At 51.1% G+C, this 24387-nt stretch overlaps 1 protein-coding gene and 1 long non-coding RNA gene across 3 annotated transcripts; one reads left to right on the forward strand and one right to left on the reverse strand.

Annotated features, from left to right (window-relative positions):
• Nucleotides 1-22: 22 nt before the first annotated feature.
• IP6K3 (inositol hexakisphosphate kinase 3) lies at nucleotides 23-18876 on the reverse strand. Of its 2 annotated transcripts, none has more exons than XM_069875970.1 (6): nucleotides 18647-18876; nucleotides 13822-14128; nucleotides 7085-7301; nucleotides 5375-5547; nucleotides 3812-3987; nucleotides 23-1513 (listed from the first exon to the last, which is right to left on the reverse strand). In XM_069875970.1, the coding sequence occupies exons 2-6, from the start codon at nucleotides 14018-14020 to the stop codon at nucleotides 1064-1066; spliced, it is 1215 nt and encodes a 404-aa protein (XP_069732071.1). In that variant the 5' UTR covers nucleotides 14021-14128; nucleotides 18647-18876; the 3' UTR covers nucleotides 23-1063. The 2 variants fall into 2 exon arrangements, with proteins under 2 accessions (XP_069732071.1, XP_069732072.1); XM_069875971.1 differs by lacking the exon at nucleotides 18647-18876 and adding an exon at nucleotides 16898-16916.
• A 3831-nt stretch (nucleotides 18877-22707) lies between these two features.
• On the forward strand, nucleotides 22708-23871 carry LOC138730651 (uncharacterized). Its single transcript, XR_011339062.1, has 2 exons — nucleotides 22708-22943; nucleotides 23535-23871. It is a non-coding gene; the product is annotated as an uncharacterized lncRNA (long non-coding RNA).
• The last annotated feature ends 516 nt before the right edge of the window (nucleotides 23872-24387 follow it).

Here is a 24387-nt window from a genome sequence, read left to right on the forward strand (position 1 = left end):
TGAAAAAAAAATGGGCAATAGGTGAGACTTACTTAGACAATTTTATTTATATCCCCATTCCCCGGTAATGGGGTTCTGTAGCTCTGTTCCTTGCATAAGGATTTGTCTTTCAGGTTTCCCACACCATGCAGGAAGGAATTATATTTGTTCCATAATAATAAAATCTGTCCACAAAAGCTGTAAACATTAGTTTGAGTCTTTTGTTATTGTTTCATTCAAACACACACACAATATTTGTATCAAAGCATTTCTAGGTGACCTTTAGTGTCAGTTACTGACTCAATCTCACACTTTTTTTCCCCTTTTATTTCTTTTTTTAAGCAAAAATGTCTTGATGTGAATGCTTTTTGTGACTGGTATCTACCAGAATTCATCGCATGCTCATACTTCAAGCTTAGAAAGTTTCTGAAACATGCCCTGTTACAATCCCGCAGGGATATTAAATGTTGGTGAGGTCCAGTTCTTGGTCTGAGGTCCCCCTTAAGCAGCAGAGAACCCCTGCAGCATCTCATACACCTGCACGTCCACACCTGCGCTGTACAGACAACGCCTGCCTGCCTTGCAGTGCTGGGCATGTGGAGTGTGAACGTCAGGGTGTGCAGTTTGCTCTCCTTATTATGTCTTTGCGTTGAGCTCGTCGTGCGGAAAGCAACCCTGCCATCTCTTCAGCCCTGCCAGCTCATTTTAATAGTCTCACTCACTGCACAGCATCTCTGGCTTCGCAAGCGTAGAGGTGAGCAGGTCCTGTTTTATCATTAAGACTCTTTTCAAGTAACGCTTTCTTTTGGCTCACAAATAAATCGAGGACAGCAGTAAAACACGAAAGGAAAATAAATCTTCTGATTGATTGCAGGCACGACAGATTCTTTCAGCTCTTTGCTTTTTACGCTTGAGTCCAGCGTAGCTTTTTTTTTTTTGCGTTACCCTAGCAAGCCGTCCGTGCTCTCCTTCCAGGTGGTGCACGTGGCATCCAGCAGCTGTGAGGGTCCTGTCCAACCGACCCAACGCGGTGCTTCTCAGGGCTATCGGTCACTCGTAAATCCAGGCTGTTTCACAGAATTTGTCATTTTCCTTCGGAGATATTCTGAAGGATTTTGATGAGATTCTCCAGGCCAAAAATATAGCCGTGGTCTGGCCCATCGTACATGGTGTGATTGCATTTGGAGCCTTTGAACGTGGTGTGAGCAAAGTCAATCATCCTGACATCAACTCTGGTGTGTGAGGTGAGGCAGTTTGATTTGCAGAAGTGAAGGTGATTATCCATGTTCTCCTTGTGCTCCTGTCCTTCATAAATGATGAGAAGAGAGCTGGAGTAGAACCTGTAAGAACTTTGCTTCCTGATGACAGAAAGCAGAGCTTTGAGCCGCAGGATGATGGGCTCCAGGAGATCTGTCCGGAGGTGGTTACCGTTGCACAGGAACTGGCGCAAGGTTTGCTTGAATCCCTCCGGGGAGAGTTTCCTGCCATAATACTTGTCCTTGCAGAGAAAATGGCCAGTGTCTGCTTGGTAAACCTTGAGGAAAGATGGACACAAAAGGACATGGGTATGTTAGAGTCCAGAGTGGGCCACAGAGATGATCTGAGGGCTGGAGAACCTCCCACACAAGGACAGGCTGAGAGAGTCGAGGTTGTTCAGCCTGGAGAAGAGAAGGCTCCGAGGAGACCTCAGAGCAGCTTCCAGTGCTGAAAGGGGCTCCAGGAAAGCTGGGGAGGGGCTCTTGATCAGGAAATGCAGGGGTAGGATGAGGGGGAACAGTTTTCAGCTGCAAGAGGGGAGATGGAGATGAGATCTTAGGTAGAAATGTTTTCCTGTGAGGGTGGGGAGGCCCTGGCCCAGGTTGCCCAGAGCAGTGGTGGCTGCCCCATCCCTGGAGGGGTTCAAGGCCAGGTTGGATGGGGCTTGGAGCCCCTGATCCAGTGGGAGGTGTCCCTGCCCATGGCAGGGGGTGGAACTGGATGGGCTTTGAGGTCCCTTCCAGCCCAAACCATTTCATGATTCTACAATAATCCAGATTCAATTCTTCAGTTTTCCCGGATTTCCCCCAAATCAAAGAAGTTCAGACCCAAGCAGAGGAACGGGGCACAAATCCTCTGCAGCCTGGCAATGTCTAGCGATGCAGTGTGCTGCCGACTGCTCCCCGAATCCCACCTCCTGTCTTTTCTGGAGATTTAAACTGTTCAGTTTAAACCACTAGTACAAATTCTTGTTGTACTGCTATAAATTATCCCTTTGTGAAACCCAAATAGCTGTAAGTCATAGCCGCGTCACCGGTAATTTACAGCATTTTCCCTCTGGCTATGGTAGGAGTTTGCAGCAGTGCAGGAAAACCCTGGCTTTGCACCATCTCAACATACATAATGCACGGGTAGAATAATCTTGCTTTCTTAAACACAGAGAGACAAGATTGAAACAGAATTTTGTATGTGAGGCTCTGGTAGCTCTGAGTAAGAAACGAGGGAGTGCGTTTAGAATTAGATCACGTACCAGTTGTAATTTAAAGGATCATCTGCTCAACAGAAGGATGTCAGAGAGCAGGAAGGGACACAGGTTTTGACACCAATTGCTTGTACTGCTCTATGTGTGTCTTATAATCATCATTGTCACAATTATCCTTCCAGCACAGCAGAACAGCATTTTGAAACCTGATTGAGAAGTGTAAGTGAAACAAATGCGTGGTTTTGGTTTCTATGGGGAAGGGCAGCAACCAGGAGCAAGAGGAACCATAATGTTTAGCACAAAATAAACCCCTTGCTCTTGCGGAGACGTGAGGAGGCAGCTCTGCGAAGGCATGAGCAGGGCAACAGGATGTTTGTGTGTTGTTCTTTTTTGTGCAGCAGCCAAGAGCTGCGCACAAGAGGGGAATCTGTGTTCGTGTACAGAATCATAGCATCATGGAATCATTAACGTTGGAAGAGACCTCTAAGCTCCAACTGTCAGTCCTACCCCACCGTGCCTGCTAAACCATGTCCTAAAGTGCCATGGCCACATGGTTTTTTAGCTCCTCCAGGGATGGAAGCTCCACCACTGCCCTGGGCAGCTGGTTCCAATGCCTCACCACTCTTTTGGTAAAGATATATTTCCTAATATCCAATCTAAACTTCCCCTGGTGCAGCTTGAGGCCATTTCCTCTCATCCTGTCACTTGTCACCTGGGAGAAGGGACCAACCACCTTGCTCCAACCTCCTTTCTGGGAACTGTAAAGCAATGAGGTCTCCCCTCAGCCTCCTCTTCTCCACATTAAGCAGACCAGGTCCCCCAGCCGCTCCCACAACCCCTGGGTTCCAGACCCTTCCCAGCTCTGTTCTCTTCTCCAGACACACTCCAGCCCCTCAATGTCCTTCTTGGAGTGAGAAGCCCAAAACTGAACCCAGGATTCAAGGTGCAGCTTCACCAGCACCAAGTCCAGGGGTCGATCCCTTCCCTGCTCCTGCTGGCCACCCCACGGCTGATCCAAGCCAGGATGCTGTTGGCCTTCTTGGCCACCTGAGCACACTCCAGGCATATTCTCCACTGGGCTAAACTGGTTCCAGCTGCTCATACTGGGTGACTGTAAGCAGCCAAGTCTCCCGAAACCAAAGAAGGGAGATGAGCAAGGTAACTCTCTATGTGCCACATTCCTTACTCTTCCCTAAGCATCCTGTCCCGTTTAAGGATAGGACACAATGCCAAGTAGTTAGCCTGCATTTGGAGGGAGACAGGAATGAAACCGCTTCAGTTTACACCTCTAAAGGAAAAAGTCTCTTTAGATTTCCAGCTTAGTTTCAAGTTGTGTGTTGGGCAAACACCAAAAGGACTCAGGCTCTGTCTTACCTGCATCCCACAGATGCGGACGCCCAGAGACGCAGAGGTGCTTTGTTCACACTTCTTGATGTGCCGGGCTTTCTTCTCTTCGGAGGCATCATCACCGTGCTGCCGGGTTCCCATCTTTAAATCCAGGATGCAGGGATAATTGTATTTTGATACCACATTTTCCAGCAATAGAAACTCTGCACATGAGTTAAGGAAAACCCAATACTTTTAAATTCCAATTGAAAGAGGTCTTAAATCACAGCAACTGCTGATGCTTTCCATAATAGCTCACAACTGTAATGAGACTTTCTGAGCCAATTTTACCAACATGTCATCGCTATAGGCCCCTTGCTGCCAATTTCAGTTAATTTACTGTAGTACAGTCCTACCAATTAAAGCACCAACAGCTCCATTCTCTAGTGACACGATAGCCCTGGGCTGTCAATCCGACACTTGCCTCCGTGCTGTACTCACTCCAGTGGGTGTGGGGCAAGTTGTTAAACCGTATTACTCACATGACTGGTGGGTAATGAAGTGTAATAGGAAAATAAAAGGTGAGGCAGCTGCTAATTCCTAGAGTTGTGGTTTTAAATGTATGCCAAGGGGATTCTTGACTTACATTGAATCGCCTTTATGGGAACTAGGTGTTTTTTTTTCCTTTTTTAATAAAATATTTAAGTTGCAAGGGACCTATAATGATCATCTTATGCAACTGAATAGTGGGAGAAGGGAATGGATTGAGAGCAGCCCTGACAAGAAGGACTTAGGGGTTCTGGGAGATGAAAAGCTCAACATGAGCTGGCAATGGGCACTCACTGCCCAAAAAAACAATCGTGTCCTGGGCTGCATCCAAAGCAGTGGAACCAGCAGGCGAGGGAAGGGATTCTGTCTCTCTGCTCTGCTCTCATGAGACCCCAACTAGAGTCCTGTGTCCAGTTCTGGAGCCCTCAGCACAGGAAGGACATGGAGCTGTGGGAGCGAGTCCAGAGGAAGCCACGGAGATGATCCAAGGGCTGGAGAACCTCCTGTATGAAGACAGGCTGAGAGTTGGGGTTGTTCAGCCTAGAGAAGAGAAAGCTCCAGGGAGACCTTAGAGCAGCTTCCAGCACTGAAAGAGACTCCAGGAAAGCTGGGGAGGGGCTCTGGATGAGGGACTGCAGGGATGGGACAAGGGGGGACAGTTTTAAGCTGAAAGAGAGGAGATTGAGATGAGATCTTAGGAAGAAATGTTTTGCTATGAGGGTGAGGAGGCCCTGGACCAGGTTGTCCCGAGCAGAGGTGGCTGCCCCATCCCTGGAGGGGTCCAAGGCCAGGTTGGATGGGGCTTGGAGCCCCTGATCCCATGGGAGGTGTCCCTGCCCATGGCAGAGGGGGTGGAACTGGATGGGCTTTGAGGTCCCTTGCAACCCAAACCATTCTATGATTCTATAACAGAGCGACTATATTCTGTATATTCTCCATATCCTGCGTACTCTCTGTTTTCCCACGGGAGGGATGCGTACCCCGTGCAATAAAACATACATTGATTACCAGCTGTTATTTGTCACCAAGACTCTGCTGTAGGGGGGAAAGGCAAAAGGATACGATGAAGTTTGTTCTCATTATGCTTGGAGGACATGCGGTTCAGGTGCTGCCTGTGACAGTGCAGTCCCCAGGGGTTGTAGCTGTTTCTTTCTGCCTCGTTTCCGTTGGCATCTTCCAAAAGTGAATCTGTGTGGTACTGAAGGTCTGTCCTCAATAACATCTTCCCCGGGCAGCTAGACAAAACACACAAAAGAACACGCTGGGTTTCTAAGCTGCAGAAGAGAATATTCCTCCCCTTCTCTTTTGTAGAGCCTCAAACTTGATAAGGTAAATTTTTGAGGGGCACTAGAAGGAAACATATTCATCATGCTCAGGCTGCAGAGATCCTTTGTTACTCTGCAAGAGTAATTTTCAGAAAGGCAGCGATTGCTGGGTGCCAATATTTTCTTTCGTTATAATTTCAAAGCTTGCTTGGCTCCTATGAAAAGTCCCGTTCACGGCGTCAATGACCGAGAATCTTTATTTATCTGCCTAACAGGTACAACACAAGCAATTCATCCAAGAGCAGTGATTCCCAATTTAGAGGGGCTGGCTTTGTGGAGGGGGAGGAGGGAGGGAGTGCTGAAGACATTTTTCTCCTTAGAGGGTCATTCCCTGATCTCACACATCCAAAAACCATAACTCCCTTCTGCCCAGGGCAGCGGTTTCACGGTCGCAATATTGCACCCTTCAGTCATCGCTGACCTAGGTCTTTTCTGAACCTGTTTGAGATGAAAGATGTCTTGATAAAGCTTCTGCAAGCCCTAGGGTTGCAATGTGCTTGCAAACACCACGATGCCTCTCAGAGACAGCTCTCTCCTGGGATGGGGACAGCATCGACCCACCTCAAAGCTGCTGCTTCTGGCTGGTTACCAGCAGAAGGGCATATGTGCTGTGTGCTTGGTGGTGGCTGTTCTCCTGGGGCCTCTCCTCCTTTTTGAGCGTGCTGTGCTCCGAGGAATTAGGTTTAAAGCAGAGTTTGAGGCATAAATTTGAGCAACAGCATCGCAGCGATAGCCAGGTCTGCCCTGCTCCATCCACTGCAGAAGAGATGAACCATGAAGCCACCAGAAACGGTGTGACCAGCAGGGCCAGGGAGGTTATTCTCCCTCTGGACTCGGCACTGGTGAGACCAAACCTCGAATCCTGTGTTCAGTTCTGGGCCCCTCACCACAAGAAGGATGTTGAGGCTCTGGAGCGAGTCCAGAGAAGAGCAACGAAGCTGGTGAGGGGGCTGGAGAACAGGCCTGATGAGGAGCGGCTGAGAGAGCTGGGGGTGTTTAGCCTGGAGAAGAGGAGGCTGAGGGGAGACCTCATTGCTCTCTCCAACTCCCTGAAAGGAGCTTGTAGAGAGGAGGGAGCTGGGCTCTTCTCCCAAGGGACAGGACGAGAGGGAATGGCCTCAAGCTCCACCAGGGGAGGTTCAGATTGGACATCAGGAAAAAATTTTTCATGGAAAGGGTCATTGGTCCTTGGCAGAGGCTGCCCAGGGAGGGGGTTGAGTCCCCTTCCCTGGAGGGGTTTAAGGGACGGGTGGATGAGGTGTTGAGGGACATGGTTTAGTGATTGATGGGAATGGTTGGACTTGATGATCCAGTGGGTCTTTTCCAACCTGGTGATTCTATGATTCTAACTTTGCCTTAAACCAGGACTTGTGCCACCAACCCCATCCTGATTGACCCTGCTCAAAGATGATGAGGAGGGGGTTTACAGAGAGCAGCAGACCCTCACCTGTCTTTGAAGGTCTTGGTGAGCTGTGTGTGACTCCACTTGACGAGAGGGCGCTCGCTGCCATTGCTAGTAGCCCACTTGCATTTGTGCCAGATGGTCACTGAGGAGTCACCGATGGGGTTATCCCGCCGGCCGCAGCTCTCGGTCTGCAGGCTGGGGCTGGCGATCAGGGTCAGGTTGCCGAGGCTGTCCTTTTTGAGGTGCACGGAAACAACACCTGGATAAATAAAGGGGAAAAACAAAACCAGAATAAGATTAACCAGTGTGTTACCACACGGGCTTGGCCACCATCTGCACCACCTCGAGGGGGTAGTCATAGAATCATGAGATCATTAAGGTTGGGAAAGACCTCTAAGCTCATCCAGTCCAACCATCACCCCAACCCCACCGTGCCTGCTAAACCATGTCCCAAGGTGCAACAGCCACGTGTTTTTTTAACCTTTCCAGGGATGGAACCCCACCACTTCCCTGGGCAGGAGTTCCAGCCTTCCTGAGAGAGCCAGTGCTTTGCAGGACAGGTGCCTTCTCATGTTTTAGTGGCTTCTAACACTGATCCCACTCTGATTTGAAGCCCAGTAAACACCATTAGTCTGAGACCCTGGAAAACAGCCACAGGCATTTCTAATGATCCCTCAGCTCCTCTGAACATCATGTTCCTTCATCCTCCATCCCTCCAGGCTCTGCTGTGCCTTGAGTGACTCAGCAAGGACCCCCATGCTGGACCCAGAGCTCCTGGCTTTTATCTCCCAAGGGATTTAGGTCTCACTTTTCAAGACAACAGCAAAGCTGGCAATACTTTTCATTGGAAGGAAGCAAAGGGAAGGTTGGGGAGCAGGAATTTTCCAAAGACAACCAGCATGCCAACTCTTTCCTTTCACTGGAAAGCACCCAGGAGCAAGGGCAGCGGCATGCGAGGGGCTGGCAGTGCTGCTTGCGGACGTGCTGTCTGTCCATCCTCATGGTCATGTCCTTGCTCAAGCACCAGCCCCCAAATGGCTGATGTGGGACACCAGACCCTCATGTGTCCGGTGTTTGCGCACAAGGAGGAGCACGACTATGAACAGGGATTATTACTTTCCACTCTAAGTGTTTAAAACGCCACTGTGTATTTCCACATTGCAATTTTCCCTGACTCTAACAGGAATCCCAGGGCTCAGATGACATTCAGCTCATCACGTATTTAGCCCATCCCTGGCACGGAGACGGCTGCCTCCACGTCTCAAATGACAGAGCAGGAATGGCTCGTGTACCAGACAGCTCTGACCTTTCTGGGAATGGCTGATAACCACGCTTCTGCTCCTGCTTCTTCTGCCAGGGCTGCCTGAGCCTCTCGAGGCAGCAGGGGCATATCTAGAGCATCATCCTTTGGGGCTCTGAGGGGATGCCAGCTGCATGAGTTGCCCACGGTGATACTCAAGTAGCTGCTTTCAAAACTAGCTGTGGTAAAGCCCATCCAAAAGAGGATGGTCAAGGCTGTTGGACCAGCAAAACTCACCACTGCAAAGAGTCCTCACCACAGGAAGGATGTTGAGGCTCTGGAGCGAGTCCAGAGAACAGCAACGAAGCTGGTGAAGGGGCTGGAGAACAGGCCTGATGAGGAACGGCTGAGAGAGCTGGGGGTGTTTAGGCTGGAGAAGAGGAGGCTGAGGGGAGACCTCATTGCTCTCTCCAACTACCTGAAAGGAGGTTGTGGAGAGGAGGGAGCTGGGCTCTTCTCCCAAGGGACAGGGGACAGGACGAGAGGGAATGGCCTCAAGCTCCACCAGGGGAGGTTTAGGCTGGACATTAGGAAAAAATTTTTCACAGAAAGGGTCATTGGTCCTTGGCAGAGGCTGCCCAGGGAGGGGGTTGAGTCCCCTTCCCTGGAGGGGTTTAAGGGACGGGTGGACGAGGTGCTGAGGGACATGGGTTAGTGATTGATGGGAATGGTTGGACTCGATGATCCAGTGGGTCTTTTCCAACCTGGTGATTCTATTAGCCCCCATGAGTAACACGTGGAGCTGGGTTTCATCTGGCTGTCCCCAGGGTCTTTTGGGCGTGGAGAGGAGATGCATTTCAGCAGCTCTGTTCTCCCAAACAAATTCGCCAAAGCAAATAAATATGCAAAATCCCTTCTCTCCATTTAAAGTCAAATTATATAAGTAAACACAGACCCAAGGATTTGCCCTCTGTTTGTGTGTGCAGTCCTGCCTCCTGAGTTTTGCTGCCTGAGGGAGGCTTTTACTACTTGATTTGCAGCAGCCCAGGGTGTCTGCAGCCATCGGCCACCTCCTTTAGATCTGGGACACCCATCCCTCCCTGGGTCCTGCACCCTGTAACCTTCCAAGCCCAGCTGTGTTTGGATGCACTTCCCTGCACACAGCCCCTCTGCTCAGCTACCACAACCATTTCTCATCCCTTTAGCTGTAAAATTAGCATTAATCCAAGCAGCGTGCTGTGCAGGTTTGGTTAAGTCAGCTAATTTATATACACAAGCTGCTCCCAAGAGAGCTGGAAACCTTCAGGAGGGGGTAAATAATATTTTTAGCCATCTCACTCCTTTGCTTATGGTGATTATAGAGAGCCCCATCTTTCTCAGACTCCAACATTTCCCAGCTGATCGATCTTTCACCGAGTCCCCTTTGTAAAAATTCCACATTGCAGATACCTGAGAGCAAGTGAAATCCCTGTCAGCTTGGATGCCTGCTTTAAATTTTCAAGGAAAAAAAAAAAAAAAAAGCCAGCGTATCTCTTGCCTAAATCAAAGCCTTTTCAGTTTTAAAAAGTCACTGCAAGGCGAAACGAGTCCTCGTTTCCAAATCTAGCGCTTCACCTCGGTTACGGCACTAGAGCAGCCTGTAACCTTAAAAACTGTCCCAATTACATATCTGCGAGTCAGTGGTGCTGTGCTGATTTGCATAGTGCTGACAAGCTGGCCCTAAAACCGTTATATATAGCGTGAAATGAAGAGTTCTTAAGTATCTCACATTAATAGGAAAATTAATGGGGAGATTTTCAAAGGTAAAAATGAGCAGTTAAATTGCAAGGGAACGGGATCCTCTCCCTCCTTCCAGTTGAAAACTTTGCCTTCATAAACCTACATCTCAGCCTTTAATTACTTGTGTTTCCTGGTGTGCTCCCATATAGGTTTTGCCTGTGCCCTGAGTTACCTGTCTGCACATAACAAGGATGAGCTGAGAGAGTTGGGGTTGTTCAGCCTGGAGAAGAGAAGATTCTGAGGAGACCTTAGAGCAGCTTCCAGTGCTGAAAGGGGCTCCAGGAAAGCTGGGGAGAGGTTTTGGATCAGGGAGAGCAGGGGTAGGATGAAGGGAAATGGTTTTCAGCTGCAAGCAGGGAGACTGAGATGAAATCTTAGGAAGAAATGTTTTCCTGTGAGGAGGGGGAGACCCTGGACCAGGTTTCTTGGAGAAGTGGTGGCTGCCCCATCCCTGGAGGGGTTCAAGGCCAGGTTGGATGGGGCTTGGAGCCCCTGATCCAGTGGGAGGTGTCCCTGCCCATGGCAGGGGTGGGACTGGATGGGCTTTGAGGTCCCTTCCAACCCAAACCATTCTGTGGTTCTATGAAATCTGTAACACGTGGCTACCGACCTTCGCTTTTATTGCAACAAGAAACCATCCATCTGGGAGCAAAGGTGCCTTTAGGTGCTTATCTTTGCTGGCCTTTTAGTGTCACCAAATCACAAGTCCATCCCCAGCAAGTATTTATGGGTGCTGTCACCATGCTAGTGCCATCCCAGTGACCCTCAGGAGCGGTTTACTCTGCACCTCTACCCTTCTGGATTTATTTTTAACTTTACATGTGCATTTATTTCCTGCCACATGCAGTTGGATTCCGAGCAGACCCAGACTCGAAAACAAGTCCAGCATCCTCGTGCAAGCTCAGCTCGGGACAGGCAGAGCTTTGCATAAGGTTGGTGGGGGGAAAAGCCGGTCCCAAGGTCACCAACCTGCCTGAAATGGATAAGCAGGCATTAGGCGTTTTGCAAGCAGCCAGCTGGGTGTTAGATTCGAACGATGATATTTGATCAACACCGCACATAGTGTCAGCATTACATAATGGTCCCTCCTCGCAGCCTAAGAATAGAGATGAGGAACATGGACACGTGTGAACGGGTGATGAAGACCTCAGGATTATTCCCTTTTGATGCTCATCACCCTCATGGGAAAATGTTCCACCTCTTTAATTTCCTTGGCATTCAGGGCTGGGATGGCTATAATCAGAATAAAAAAGAGCGTGTGCCCAATGACAAAGTGCAGAAGAATTGCTATTTAATTACCCCTCGTCACAAAACTCACTGGGATTTGCGAGAGAAAAGAAAAAGAAGACAAAAGGGTATTTGGTTATTAAACCAGGCCAGCCTTGAATTGATAAAGATGTTAAGCAGTCCCAAGTTATTAGAGACAGAGCTGGGTCCAGCTCTCCGGCACCAAACCCTGGCCCCTGCTAAGGAGAATTATTTTCTTTCTTAAGCATCTTTTTAATATTGTCCTGTAAATCTGCAAAGGCTCCTGACTTTCTGGGAAAGGGAGAGATTGGATTGGAGGCACATCGAAACTGCAGCTAGCACTTTTTAGCTCTTTTTCTGTTAACGCTGAAGGACCAAAAGATATTTTAAGTTTTTAGGTGACAGCTGAGCTTCTTGCCTCTCGCAAAAATCCAGGGTCAGGAGCTTTATGAGCAGCACAAGTCTGGCAGTAAAAGCAGAAATAGGGAGGGAATAAGAAAGGGAAGGAGGGAGGGAGGATGACTTTAGAAAATAGGACCCCCACAGACACCAAGTGCTGATTTTTGATAGCTAGGGTGAGAAACTCAGCTATGAACGTGGTTCAGGGCAAGGAGAGTTGGGGACAGGGAAACTAAAGGGAGGTACCGAGCAGAGGGGCAGGTAAGAGGTTCTCCCCTGTCCCAGGAGGATCTCGCCTGTGGCTGTCTGGATGTGATCTTTAAGAGGTTAAGTGGTCTGTGCCTCTGGTTTTCCAAGGACCTGGGGGAAGAAGGGCTCAGCTAAGGTGGAACACCCAGCTAACCCGATGTTCGCTACCTCCCTGGGCAGTTTTTTCAGGCTGGGTATTTCACACTTGGCCCAAGGACCATCTCCTCTCCAGGTCATGACAACCTTGACTCTCTCTCTTGCCCTCACCAGCTCCTCCTCTGCCTCTGACACAAACCTTCCCCTCTTCTACAATCAAAGCATGCGGGGCATAGGCGTCCCTGAGCTCTGCCTCTGGTACAGAAAAACCTCCCTTGCCAGGGATGCTCATCCAAAAGCTCTACTGATCCAAACACACAAGGTGTCAGAACTTGGAAACCCTGTTTTGAACAAGACTGTCCCAGTCTGCTTTTCTGCACCAACTCAGTGCCTCATGCCATCAGACCACAACCTGCAAAATCCTCAAAGCAAACACTGATGGAAAATTCCATCATTCCTGCCCCTTGTTTGGTGTTTGTGCCGTGTTTGCCCTCTCTGTTCTGCTCTTTTGCTGCGCACATTCCCAGCTCCCTGGGAAGAGATCCCGTTCATGCTCTCAGTTTCCATCTTCTCCTGCCTGTCCCCCTCGGAATGAGACCAATTTCATCCCTATCTGACATAACAGGAGTCCCCTGTGCTACCAAGGGCAACCATAGCAGCAAGGGGGTGGGAAGAGGAGGGGATATCCTGGTGCCACCAACCAGCGCTCAACCCTTAGTAGACATCAGAGACTCAACCCCAGGCACAGAGATCCAGGAAACCCTCCCAGTCTCACAGACCTGAGCCTGTGCACACACTCACCCGGGAAGCGTCCTTGCTTAGCAAAACCTACAAGTACAAGTGATGGGGCTGCGCGGCTCAGCCCCAGCCCGGACCAAGCCAGCCAGTACTTCTCGTGCTCACCTCACCAGACTTCACCCCCATCTCAGGACTAGTCCTGGTGACACTTTCATGGAGAACTTAAAGCAGCTTCCAGGAGTGAAAGGGGCTCCAGAAAAGCTGGGGAGGGGCTCTGGATCAGGCAGAGCAAGGATGGGGTGAGAGGGAACATCCCTGGAGGTGTTCGAGGCCAGGTTGGATGAGGCTTGGAGGCCCTGATGCAGTGGGAGGTGTCCCTGCCCGTCGCAGGTCTCCCTCTGGACTCAGCACTGGTGAGACCAAACCTCAAATCCTGTGTTCAGTTGTGGGCCCCTCACCACAAGAAGGATGTTGAGGCTCTGGAGCGAGTCCAGAGAAGAGCAACGAAGCTGGTGAGGGGGCTGGAGAACAGGCCTGATGAGGAACGGCTGAGAGAGCTGGGGGTGTTTAGCCTGGAGAAGAGGAGGCTGAGGGGAGACCTCATTGCTCTCTCCAACTCCCTGGAAGGAGGTTGTGGAGAGGAGGGAGCTGGGCTCTTCTCCCAAGGGACAGGGGACAGGACCAGGGGGAATGGCCTCAAGCTCCACCAGCGGAGGGTCAGGCTGGACATTAGGAAAAAATATTTCCCGGGAAGGGTCATTGGTCCCTGGCAGAGGCTGCCCAGGGAGGGGGTTGAGTCACCTTCCCTATGGAGGGGTTTAAGGGACGGGTGGACGAGGTGCTGAGGGACATGGGTTAGTGATTGATGGGAATGGTTGGACTCGATGATTCAGTGGGTCTTTTCCAACCTGATGATTCTATGATTCTATGAACTAGACGGGCTTTGAGGTCCCTTCCAACCCAAACCATTCCCTGTTTCTATAACACCAGCCCCACCCTCAGCCCCTTCCCCAGCACCCCCTCCCTTTACCTTTGTACTGGGGGGTGAACTGCCTCATGGCCAAGGGCAGTGACTCGTAGAAGCTCAGCTCCTGCAAGACCAGGGGTTTGCACACCGTGTGCTCGTCGTACTTCATCATGCTCATGTGGCCGCCCACCTGATGGACAAAGGGCTCCAGGAGGACAGCGGTCCTGCTCTCGCTCGGTTCCAAGGGGCTCTGCCCCACCATGGTGCTGGACAAAAGGCGGCTGGGGGCTTCAGTAGCAGCGAAGGGGCATCAAGAGGAGAGTTCGGGACATACTGTGCTGGGCTGACAATGGGTTTGCACTGAGGGTGTCTGCAAAGAAAGAGAATACAGGGACCATGAGGAATGGGGATGGCAAAGCCACTATCTGCATCAGCATCCTGGCAGGGCTAGGGGTGAGATCTTCAGATGCTTGGGGCTGGCAGCCCCAGCCTGAAATGCAAAGTCTAAGAAAATTATAGAATCACTGGGTTGGAAGAGATCCACTGGATCATCGAGTCCAACCATTCCCATCAAACACTAAACCACGTCCCTCAATGCCTTTTCCACCCGTCCCTTAAACCCCTCCAGGGAAGGGGACTCAACCCCCTCCCTGGGCAGCCTCTGCCACTGCCCAATGACCCTTTTTGTGAAAATTTTCTTCCTAATATTCAGCCTAAAAAGCCCCAATTTATATCTGTTGGGGGCAAAAGAAACAGAGGGGAACGATCGAGAAGAGCTATCAAGTTCATGTGGTGGCCTCGTCGAAGGACCAAAATGGATCAAGGCATTCCTTGGATGGGTAATGCCGGGTTATTAATACACTGTATTCATGACACCTCTTGCTATGAAACAACCCCAGTTCCCCTTACAAGACAGCGCTAATGATGGTCTTAAGTTTTTCCAAAGCTAGGACATGCCTTGCAAAGGAAGTTTATTAATAAAGCCCCTCCAGTCTGATGTCCCTGGGCAGTCCCTGGCCTCTTAGCACTGCTGACAGAGTTAGCAGCGTTTTCTGCACCCTCTGAAGACACCTTAGTTTGGGACATTCCTGACATTTAACAGCAGAGCACTAGCAGGACCGTTTCCTCCACCACTCTAACGTGCCACAAGGACACATCAAACCCTCATCAAGATGGTTCATGCTCAAGCACCAGCTCCCCTGAGCTCTCCAGCCCTGCCCTCTGCTACAGCCCAATGGAGCAGCTCTCAAAAGGCGTGTTCAGAGCCCTGGTTTGCCTGCCTCTGTGAGCACAAATGACTTTCTCCCTCTTCTTCCAGCTTCAGCCGAGCTCGGAGAGTTTTGCATCCTGCTTTTGCTAGAAGGAAACCAGTGCAGTTGATAATAATGACTTTGGAAGAGCCATTTCTCTCTAGCAGAGCCTCCAGAACGTGCTGCTGCATGTGAGCGACACCACCTCTGCCAACCCCAAGCCCTGGTGGGACCAGGGCAGCACCATCACCCCCTCGTTAACCAGGAGACACTGACAGAAGGATGGTGGGACCTCCCTGCTCATGCCAGGAATAAACCTGGAGTTTCCCATCATGGGCAGCCAGCTGCCAGGCTGCTCTTGGGTCATAGAATCGTTTGGTTGGAAAAGACCTTTGAGATCATCGAGTCCAACCAACCTGTCCACTACTATTCCGTATCCCCATATCTTCTCTACCCATCTTTCAAACCTCTCCATGGATGGTGAATTAACCACTGCCCTGGGCAGTCTCTGCCAGTGCCTGAGAACCCTTTCAGTGAAGAAATTGTTCCTAATATCCAATCTAAATCTCCCCTGGTGGATCTTGAGGCCATTTCCTCTCATCCTCTCCCTTATAACTTGGGAGAAGAGATAAGCATCCACCTGGCTCCAGCCTCCTTTTAGGTCTAACATCTCTATGAGGGTCTCTGCAAGGAGGACGGGCTCAGCCTTTCCTCTGCTGCCAGCACTTACAGCCCAAACCTGAAAGCTTTAACCACTACAATGCAACATATTCCTCATGCTACAACAAAGAGCCAAAGCTCTGCTGCTTTAATTTCCCCTTCACGCTCCTCCTGCTGCAATTAAACCGCCGAGCAAACAAGCACTCGGCGCAGGTGCCTGCTTTGTTTTGCGCCTGGAGGAGTGCGATGAAGTGGGTTGAAGGCAGAGAAGGGGCAGGAGAAACCCTCCTACCTCCAAAACACACAGAGCAGCTCCTTTACCTTCCCCTAAGGTGGCTTTTCATGCTCCCCACCTTCCCATTTTCTTATTCTTCCATCACCACACACTTTGGAGAAGGATTCCTACTCTACAATTACCAGAGGGAACAAAGCCAGGCCACTTCGATGAGTGCTTTTCAGTCAGGGAAGAACGCGGCTCTTCAGAGCTTTTTCTACAAGTTAATAAAAGCATTTAGCATTTTGTTAGCTCACGGCAACTTTTAAAGAGGATTTCTCCCTTGAAAGCTGTAGGTTTGATGTGGGGTTTGGGTTTGTAACCCCCCTCCTTAATAAAACTAAAAAGCGAAAAGCGAAAAGCAAGCGGATTTGTCATAACACCTCTTTGGAGGAGAGCTCACAACATGACTTCAATCCAGTATTTATTGCCTCAGAGACAGTCCAAGGCTGAAACTCGGCTGATATAACACACAATTCTAGCAACCTTGGCACCGCAAAGAGAGTTGGGGAGAAAATAACCCCACAATTGGATAAAGCTCTTGTTATTTTCTCTTAAGCAAAACTCAGAGCGAGCTCTGCAGTGAGAGAACTGGCTCTTTTCATTCTGGTTTTGTTCTGAAGCAGCTCGCCCGTTCGGAGCAGATAAATGCTACCGCAAACACGTACCGAGCTGCTCTGAAACAAGACACTCTTGAAATAAATCACCTCTGCCGGCTCAAGTCATCGCGAATGTCAGAAGATATTTATGTCACTAAAAATATACGGAATTACAGATAAATCTATATCCTCAAAAACAAAACCAGAAACCTTGAATATGTTTCCCCTAGCTAAAAAAAAAAAAAAGAAAAAAAAAGCAGCAAGCAGGCACTGCGGATGAAGATGAGTCAGAAAATATTGGGGAAGGAGAACACTTCTCTGTATAGAGAAATCTCCTCTCCAGAAAAAAACCAAACCTTGGAGATACTTCAAAGCATCCACAAGCAGGCATCTCCCTGGCTTTTCTCCTTTGTGACTGTCCTATCACACCAAGGTCCCATCACAGCAACATCCATGGCCTGAGAGAGACTCACTTTTCTGATGATCACATCGATGTCCTGATGGCACTGGCCATCCCAGCTGGAGCTCCCGGGGGCATCGATTGCCGGGTACCATTCCCCATTTAGAGCCAAATATCAAGAGTCTGAGCTGAACGGGTTATTTACTCTCAACTCTAAGCAAAGCCAAAAGAAATCAAGCAGATTAAATTCTCTCATCTTTAATTAGTGCCTATTCCATCCCAAGCATCTTGGCTCTGACCCTAAGAAACCCACACCTCAGAAAGAGCTGGGGTCCTCTGAGTGGGAAAATTTTGGAGTGCTGAAAAGCAAAATCACTTTAAAAACAAGTGCTCTGTCAGCACAGGACCAAGGTCTTCATCTTCTATATCACGGTCAGCTCCTTCACCTCTGGAAGACCCAGCTCCCTGGAGCATCTCAGTGCATCCTGCTGCAAAGTTGGCTTTCAAGCACTGCATGAGGCTGATAATTTCTTTTGTCTCTATTAACAGGCAATAAAATAACATAGCTGTTAATTTGAAGAGCTCTGCATGCCTGTAGCTCTTGGTAAAGGAGTTGACTTGGATTCAAAGGCAGCTCCTGCACCAAGTATCAGCTCAGCCCTGGAGGAAGGTGATGGCAAAGCCACCCAGTTCCCCCATTTCCCTCCAGCCTTTGGCCTCGTGCCTCCAAAACTCCACAATTCCTTGGCCATAAGGAAAATCTGACCGGTTCCAGCTCAGTGCCCACCCCAGAGGGCTCGAAGCAGACTCGGGCTGTTTGCATGGGCAGGCGAGTGGCTGCAACACTCAATGAACCTTCAAACCTGCCTTTCCTGCTCTTCCCTCAGCTGCAGCCCAGTCACCAGGCAGCATCACGCTGGGAGGGAAAAAGCTCAGCTCTCAGCATGAAACCCAGTTACAACCATCCTGTGATAAATCCTTACGTGCAGAAACCCTCAGCTCTTTTCTCTTATGTTTCCTTTCCTAAGAGAAAATGATGTTCGTAAAGTTGATGACCGGCCCCTGCGTCCCTCGTGAAGAAGATGCAAAGATTCACTCGGCTGCGCCCAAGGATTTATTTGCCTGCATTGTGGGAAGCAGCAGGATTGATGGGGACATAAGGGACCCACATTTCCTGGGGCTGCCAGGCTGCTAACAGCCCCGTGCCCACCCTGAGGCTGGCACGGGCATCAGGAGATGGTGCAGGGGGGCAGTGGCGAGGGCTGCGTTTCTTGCTGGGACTTGAGAAAGTGCTTTTCAACCCCAGAAGGGAGCTTGGGGCTGCCAGCAGTGCCACAGGCTGGGGGGACATGGTACCACTGCAAGAAAAGACCACGGTTCCCCTCAACCCCCTGCCCAGCTTCTGCCTTTCACACCAGCAAACAGCATCTTCTCCTCCGCTAACCAGTTTCTGGTGATGCCACAAGCGCAACAAAGAACCAAAAAGCCACCAAGCTCAACAAAGAACCAAAAGCCACCAAGCTCATTTTTTTGGGCTAGTCCAGAGGTTCACAGCAGTGCCACCGGGTACCGGCTGTCCCCCTCACTCCCATCCCTTCGCACAAGCCTTCCTGATAACATCCCACCCTCTCTCCAAAACCAGGTCCTTGTTGCCCCTGCCCTGGAAGGTGGATGAAGCTGATGCAGGAGCCGCTCGTGACCTCACCTGCTGGGTGTTTGTGGCCAGTCCGGGCTCGGCGATGAGCATGGATTCAGAGCGCTGCCTTGGCTGGGTTTCTTGTTGCTTCTTGGAGCGGTTCGAGTGTGAGAAATGAGGGAGCAGGGGGGGAGTCCATGGGCATTTGGGCCATCAGCTGACTGCCACTGCGCTGGCAAGCACCTGATATGTCCCGCTGACAGCTGAGCTTTCAAGGGGGGAGAGACACCCTTGGGTGTTAAAGGAAAACAAAGCCACATGTGCAAGAAGGTTAAGGATGGAAGGAGCTGGTTGAGCGCATGGCTTTCCAGAAAGTTTGGTCGTGCTCCAGCTCCCTTGTGCAATCGTCTCACCAGTAAAACAACTGTTGTTTTGTTCCAGGTTGTTTTCTGCCATACTGGTCAAACTCCCCCCCCAGCTCAGCCCCACTGGTGTTTATCACCTCACTATGGGAGCAGGCTGGGAGCTCAGCTGCTCCCCAACAGGGTGGTGGGAGCAGGATGGACACCACATTCCTGGTTTTCCAGCAAAGAATCCCACTGGTTGGTGCCAGCCAATGCCAGCCCCACGCAGCCGAAGAAGACAGGACCCATATATCTGACAGGCTGAGGGAGCTGGGGTTGTTCAGCCTGGAGAAGAAAAGGATCCATGGAGACCTTAGAGCAGCTTCCAGTGCTGAAAGGGGCTCCGGGAGAGCTGGGGAGGGACTCTGGATCAGTGGGGACAGGGATAGGATGAGGGGGAATGGTTTTCAGCTGCAAGAGGGGAAATAGTTTGCAGCTGCAAGAGAGGAGATTGAGATGAGATCTTAGGGAGAAATGCTTTCCTGTGAGGGTGGTTGCCCAGAGCAGTGGGGGCTGCCCCATCCCTGGAGGGGTTCAAGGCCAGGTTGGATGGAGCTTGGAGCCCCTGATCCAGTGGGAGGTGTCCCTGCCCATGGCAGGGGGTGGAACTGGATGTGCTTTGAGGTCCCTTCCAACCCATTCCATGGTTCTATGATGCTTTAGGGGATCCGTGCATCCCCCAGGGCCAGCACGGGCAGCCGTGACTCGAGGGACGTGAGCAAACCAGTGCCCACGACTGGGACCCCGTGCACTGTGATGGAGGAGGCACTGGGAGGTCTTTGCAGCAAAACAGCAGGAGGCTGGGAAGAGAATGTTGCTGTTGAGATAACGATTGATGCATGTGGTAATTCTCACTAACTGGAGGGGAGAAAACAGTCTCACGAAGGCCAGGGAGATCGAACTGATGGTTGGGAGCAGAGGGTGAGATTAAAGACAAGGATGAAACAAAGATCCTGAATTCCCAAACCCTGACTTCACTCTGCTTTATGCTGCTATTTTATCTCAGGAAAGTGCTTTTTTTTTGTTTGTTTGTTTTTTAAACCATGATTTCTGAAGGCCAAAAAAGCTGAGACGGGTTCTCTGCGAAGCAGCCGTGCTGCATCCCCCACCAACACCTTCTGAATCATCGGCCAAGTTCACCAAATGCAACCGTGGCATCAAAAATTCAAGGTGTAATTTACCTAAGGTACCTCTTAGATTTCCAGTGATGGGGTGACAAGTCCCCTGGCTGCAAATCGGCTCTGCTCGGCATCACCTGCACCACGATGGTCCTGGAGAACCAGGGGAGATGAGAGGCTGGGAGTAAAACACACAGGGCTGGGGGAGACCGAGTGACCTTGCCAGCCAGGTTGCCTTCCTCGGATGTTTAGAACACTGTCCCCTCTTCTTCTTCCCCACAACATCATCCCCGATCACACCCCACTGGCCAAACAGCCGAGCTGTGGGTTATTCTTAAGTATCGCTGCCATGGGGCTGAGAACTCGCACTCGATAATGTATCCTGGGGGAGAGGTGGAGGGTTTTGGTGGGTTCAGGGGCAGCACCATGAGCGAGGACCAGCCCAGACCTAGGGCTGTGCGCAAGGCTGGGGATGGTATTTGATAAGAATGGTTGGACTCGATGATCCGATGGGTCTTTTCCAACCTGGTGATTCTATGATGCTGGTGTGGACAAGGACCCAGCTGCTGCCTTCCCCATCCCACCAGGACAGTGGTCCTCGCTGGGGTTACCTAGACCAGGCTTAGCACCAAAGCCCCTGGCTCTCCCAAGATGGGGGGACACACACGGCTCAGAGCTGAAGCATCTCTTGCCCTTCATCACACCAGGGGTGATCGCTACCGGCACCAGCTGCCTCTCCTGTGTGGCTGGAAAGGGCTCAGCAGCACAGGATGGGGTCCCACGCATCACTGCACAGCATCACAGACCATCCCAGCAGCAGAAACACGCTGGTTCCCTGCATCTGTCCCCTAAGTCAGGCTGGTCTTGGCATTTCCTCCTCCTTTTCCAGGACAGGGCAGGTCTCCCCCTCAAGGTGCCTGTGACACGGGCAAGCAGCGAGTCCCTCCATCCTTTATTCTCCCCTTCAAGCACCCCAGCACATTGCTCCAAAAGCCTTCAAAAGAGAAGCCAAGCCTGTCTGCAACCCCCAAACGAGTCACGCTTTAAACCTAATCATTACTGAGCTGGTGGGAGAAGCCTGGGACCACGCTGGGGGGTCATTTGGACTCAGGACCGAGTGCCAAGGTTGGTCCAGTGGCCCCAGTTTGCCCAGTGGCCCCAGTTTGCCCAGCACGGGTGCCCGGCTGCTGCAGCCCCTCCCCAGCTCACACCTTTCTCCTTGGCAGAAGCCCGTGCTGCTGGATACCAGATATATTTTTGATGTCTGTGTTAATTTTGGAGGTGGTTGAGTCACCTTCCCTGGAGGTGTTTAAGGCACGGGTGGACGAGGTGCTGAGGGACATGGTTTAGTGTTTGATAGGAATGGTTGGACTCGATGATCCGATGGGTCTCTTCCAACCTGGTGGTTCTATGATTCTATGATAATTGAAGCAATCTCATTTTTATGTCGGGCGGATGGCTGGGCTGGGAGAAATGTCCTTTGCAGTTATCGCTCCACTAAAACAAGCGCACGGAGGGTGCCCGAGCCCGGGAGCGGCTGCAGGGTCCCTGCGCAGGCAGCGGGGCTGATCGGTGCTGCCAAACGGCCACAGAGGCAATTACTCAGCCTCTTGTAAAAAGCAGAGCGCTCTAAGGAGAGAGCAAGCCTGGCTTATATTAAAACTATGCTAATCAGGAACTAATTACGGGCATAAAGATATTATTACCCTTGGCTAGCCTGCAGGCTGCAGCCCGGGTCCTGACTCCAAACCTCGCCCAGCCCTGGACTCGGAACACGCTGTCACGAACAAAAGGGGAGGCCAAACCTCGAGCGAGCCAGGCGCCTGCTTCCCAGCTCCCGGGTAACCTCAGCACGACTCAACCTCATCCTGACATGACCCGTGTGGGGCTCCTCTCATGAGAAGAGACTAAATTTATCTCTACAGGAGAGCTGGAGCGGAACTGTGTGGCTGAGGCTTGCTTGCTTGGAAGAAAAAGCAGCTAAAGAGCAACAAAACCTGCTGTGGACACACGGGGAGGTGACACCAGCTCTGCTGGGCCCATCATTTCCCCTCCAGCACAGATGCCTACAGTGCAGGTTTTTTCCTTTCCATCCCCAAAGGATTTGGACCATCCTTACATCTTTGCTGCTGTTTTATTCTCCACTCTCTCCCCGGGCAGGCAGCGGTGCCAGACACCAGGATGTCCCCCCACACCAGACAGAGTCACTGCCTCACCCAGAGCCAACCCCAGGGCTGGAAACACCCTTCCTGCTGCTGTGTGACGGATGATGAATCAGGGACGGGCGCTGGAGCCACGCTGGCAAACTCATGGAACCCCTTGTCAAGGCGTCATTGCTTCTGGTGGCACCTTTGGGACTCCAGCTGGGAGCAAAGAGGAGCTGATCTCCCAAAGAGAGGAGAGGGACTTCCAGCTCCCTGCCAGCCGCCTCTCACCTCCCAGGAGTGTTTTCCTCTGCTGTTGTTGTTTGGATGCCAGGAGCTGTTTTGGAGTTACGAAGTAAACACCGAACGTAGCCCTCCAAGAGGTCGCTGCGAATTGACACAGGGCAGGTGCTCTCCTGCATCAGCAAGGAGGTCAGTGGAGGCTCCGGTGTCCTCCTGCCACCCAACAGCACATTCCTGGGGAGCTGCTGCCGTGCCAGGAGCTGGGGAAGGGAGAGGGTGGTTGGGGGTCCCACAGTGCAAAGCCCCTGGGCGAGACAAGCTTGAAGCCAAGCAAGGTTTCTACAACAAACTGGGAGTCTCCTCGTCTTGGAGAGCCAATTGAAAGACCTGCGGGCTTTGCCCCAGACCTCAGCAGCATCGCAGAAGTGCCTCTACAAAAATAATTTGCTACTTCGAGGTTAGTGCTGAGGTCTGGTCCCCGTGTTCGGAGGCTGCTCTGCAACTCCTGGCCACTCTCTGAGGCCAGGAGTTCATTTCTCGTGAGACCTCACCTGGAGTCCCGTGTCCAGCCCTGGAGCCCTCAGCACAGGAAGGACATGGATCTGTTGGAGCGAGTCCAGAGGAGGCCACAGAGATGATCCAGGGGCTGGAGCACCTCCCATACAAGGACAGGCTGAAGGAGCTGGGGTTGTTCAGACTGGAGAAGGCTCCAGGGAGACATCAGAGCTGCTTCCAGTGCTGAAAGGGGCTCCAGGAAAGCTGGGGAGGGGCTCTGGATCAGGGAGGGCAGGGACAGAGCAAGTGGGGAAGGTTTTAAGCTTCAAAAGGGGAGATTGAGATGAGATCTTGGGAAGAAATGTTTTGCTGTGAGGGTGGGGAGGCCCTGGCCCAGGTTGCCCAAAGCAGGGGTGGCTGCCCCATCCCTGGAGGGGTTCAAGGCCAGGTTGGATGGGGCTTGGAGCAACCTGGTCCAGTGGGAGGTGTCCCTGCCCATGGAACTGGATGGGCTTTGAGTTTCCTTCCAACCCAAACCATTCTATGCTTCTAGGATTAACGTGTACAAAACCCTTTTCCAACCTCTACCTGGAGGCGCTCTTGAAAGGCTGGATGAAGTCACAGTGAAATCCCACGGGAAGCGTTGGGGAGTGATTGTTTGGGACAGGACCTGTGCTGCAGGGATGCCCCTCAGGCAGGACTTGCTGGCCATGCTGTTTCTTCTCCGGTTCACGTTGATCCTTCCTGGAGAACTGGCACAGCGCCTCGACTCCGCACCCCATAAATAAGGCGCAGCATCAGCTGTCATGGCAGCAGGAGACAAAACATTTAATGTGAAAGGCTTTAAATGGAAGCAGGAAATGAAAAGATAAAGGGCAAATTTTATTTTAGATTCCTTGTTGGTATATATTTTCTTTTCTGACAGTAAGGGGATGCGATGGCTTTATCAGCCCACCGGTGGAGAACTTATTTATAGAAACTTAATACTTGGCAAGGGAGCGGGAGGGGGATGTTAGCAGCTCTGGTTGAGCGAAGGCAAACTGTAAGGAGAGCAGGGCAGGGGGATGAAGAACCCAGCTATTCCCTCTTCTTTGAACAGACCTGGGGTTCTGGGAAAATTGCTGCTGCCACAGGAATTATCAATGCAGTTTGTGCAGAGCAAGCAGGAGCTCGGCAGTGAGCGCGGCATGAAACCGGGCTTCCCTGCTTTCAAGAGAGCACATGAAAGGAGGGACACGGGGGAAGAGTATCGCAGAGAACACCACGGCAGCTCGGTTCAAAGCAAACACCCTCTGGCACGTGGAATTACACCAAACGGAAGAGTATTTCCTAACCTTGAATATATTTCAGCCGTAACTTAGCAACTTGGACTGGGTAAAAGCATCTGAAGAGGAATGCAGGTTCAG

This window comes from Phaenicophaeus curvirostris, chromosome 24 (genome assembly GCF_032191515.1).
Source record: "Phaenicophaeus curvirostris isolate KB17595 chromosome 24, BPBGC_Pcur_1.0, whole genome shotgun sequence".
In the NCBI taxonomy this organism is placed as follows: domain Eukaryota; kingdom Metazoa; phylum Chordata; class Aves; order Cuculiformes; family Cuculidae; genus Phaenicophaeus; species Phaenicophaeus curvirostris.

Bases quoted from the DNA above. Each gene is read 5' to 3' on its own strand.
- IP6K3 (XM_069875970.1), bottom strand. From the start codon at position 14,020: ATGGTGGGGCAGAGCCCCTTGGAACCGAGCGAGAGCAGGACCGCTGTC. The intron at 5,548-7,084 runs GTGAGGGTCTGC...TGTTTTGTCTAG, and splicing joins ACCAAGACCTTCAAAGACAG to CTGCCCGGGGAAGATGTTAT. The intron at 3,988-5,374 runs GTATCCTTTTGC...ACTCATGTGCAG, and splicing joins TAATGAGAACAAACTTCATC to AGTTTCTATTGCTGGAAAAT.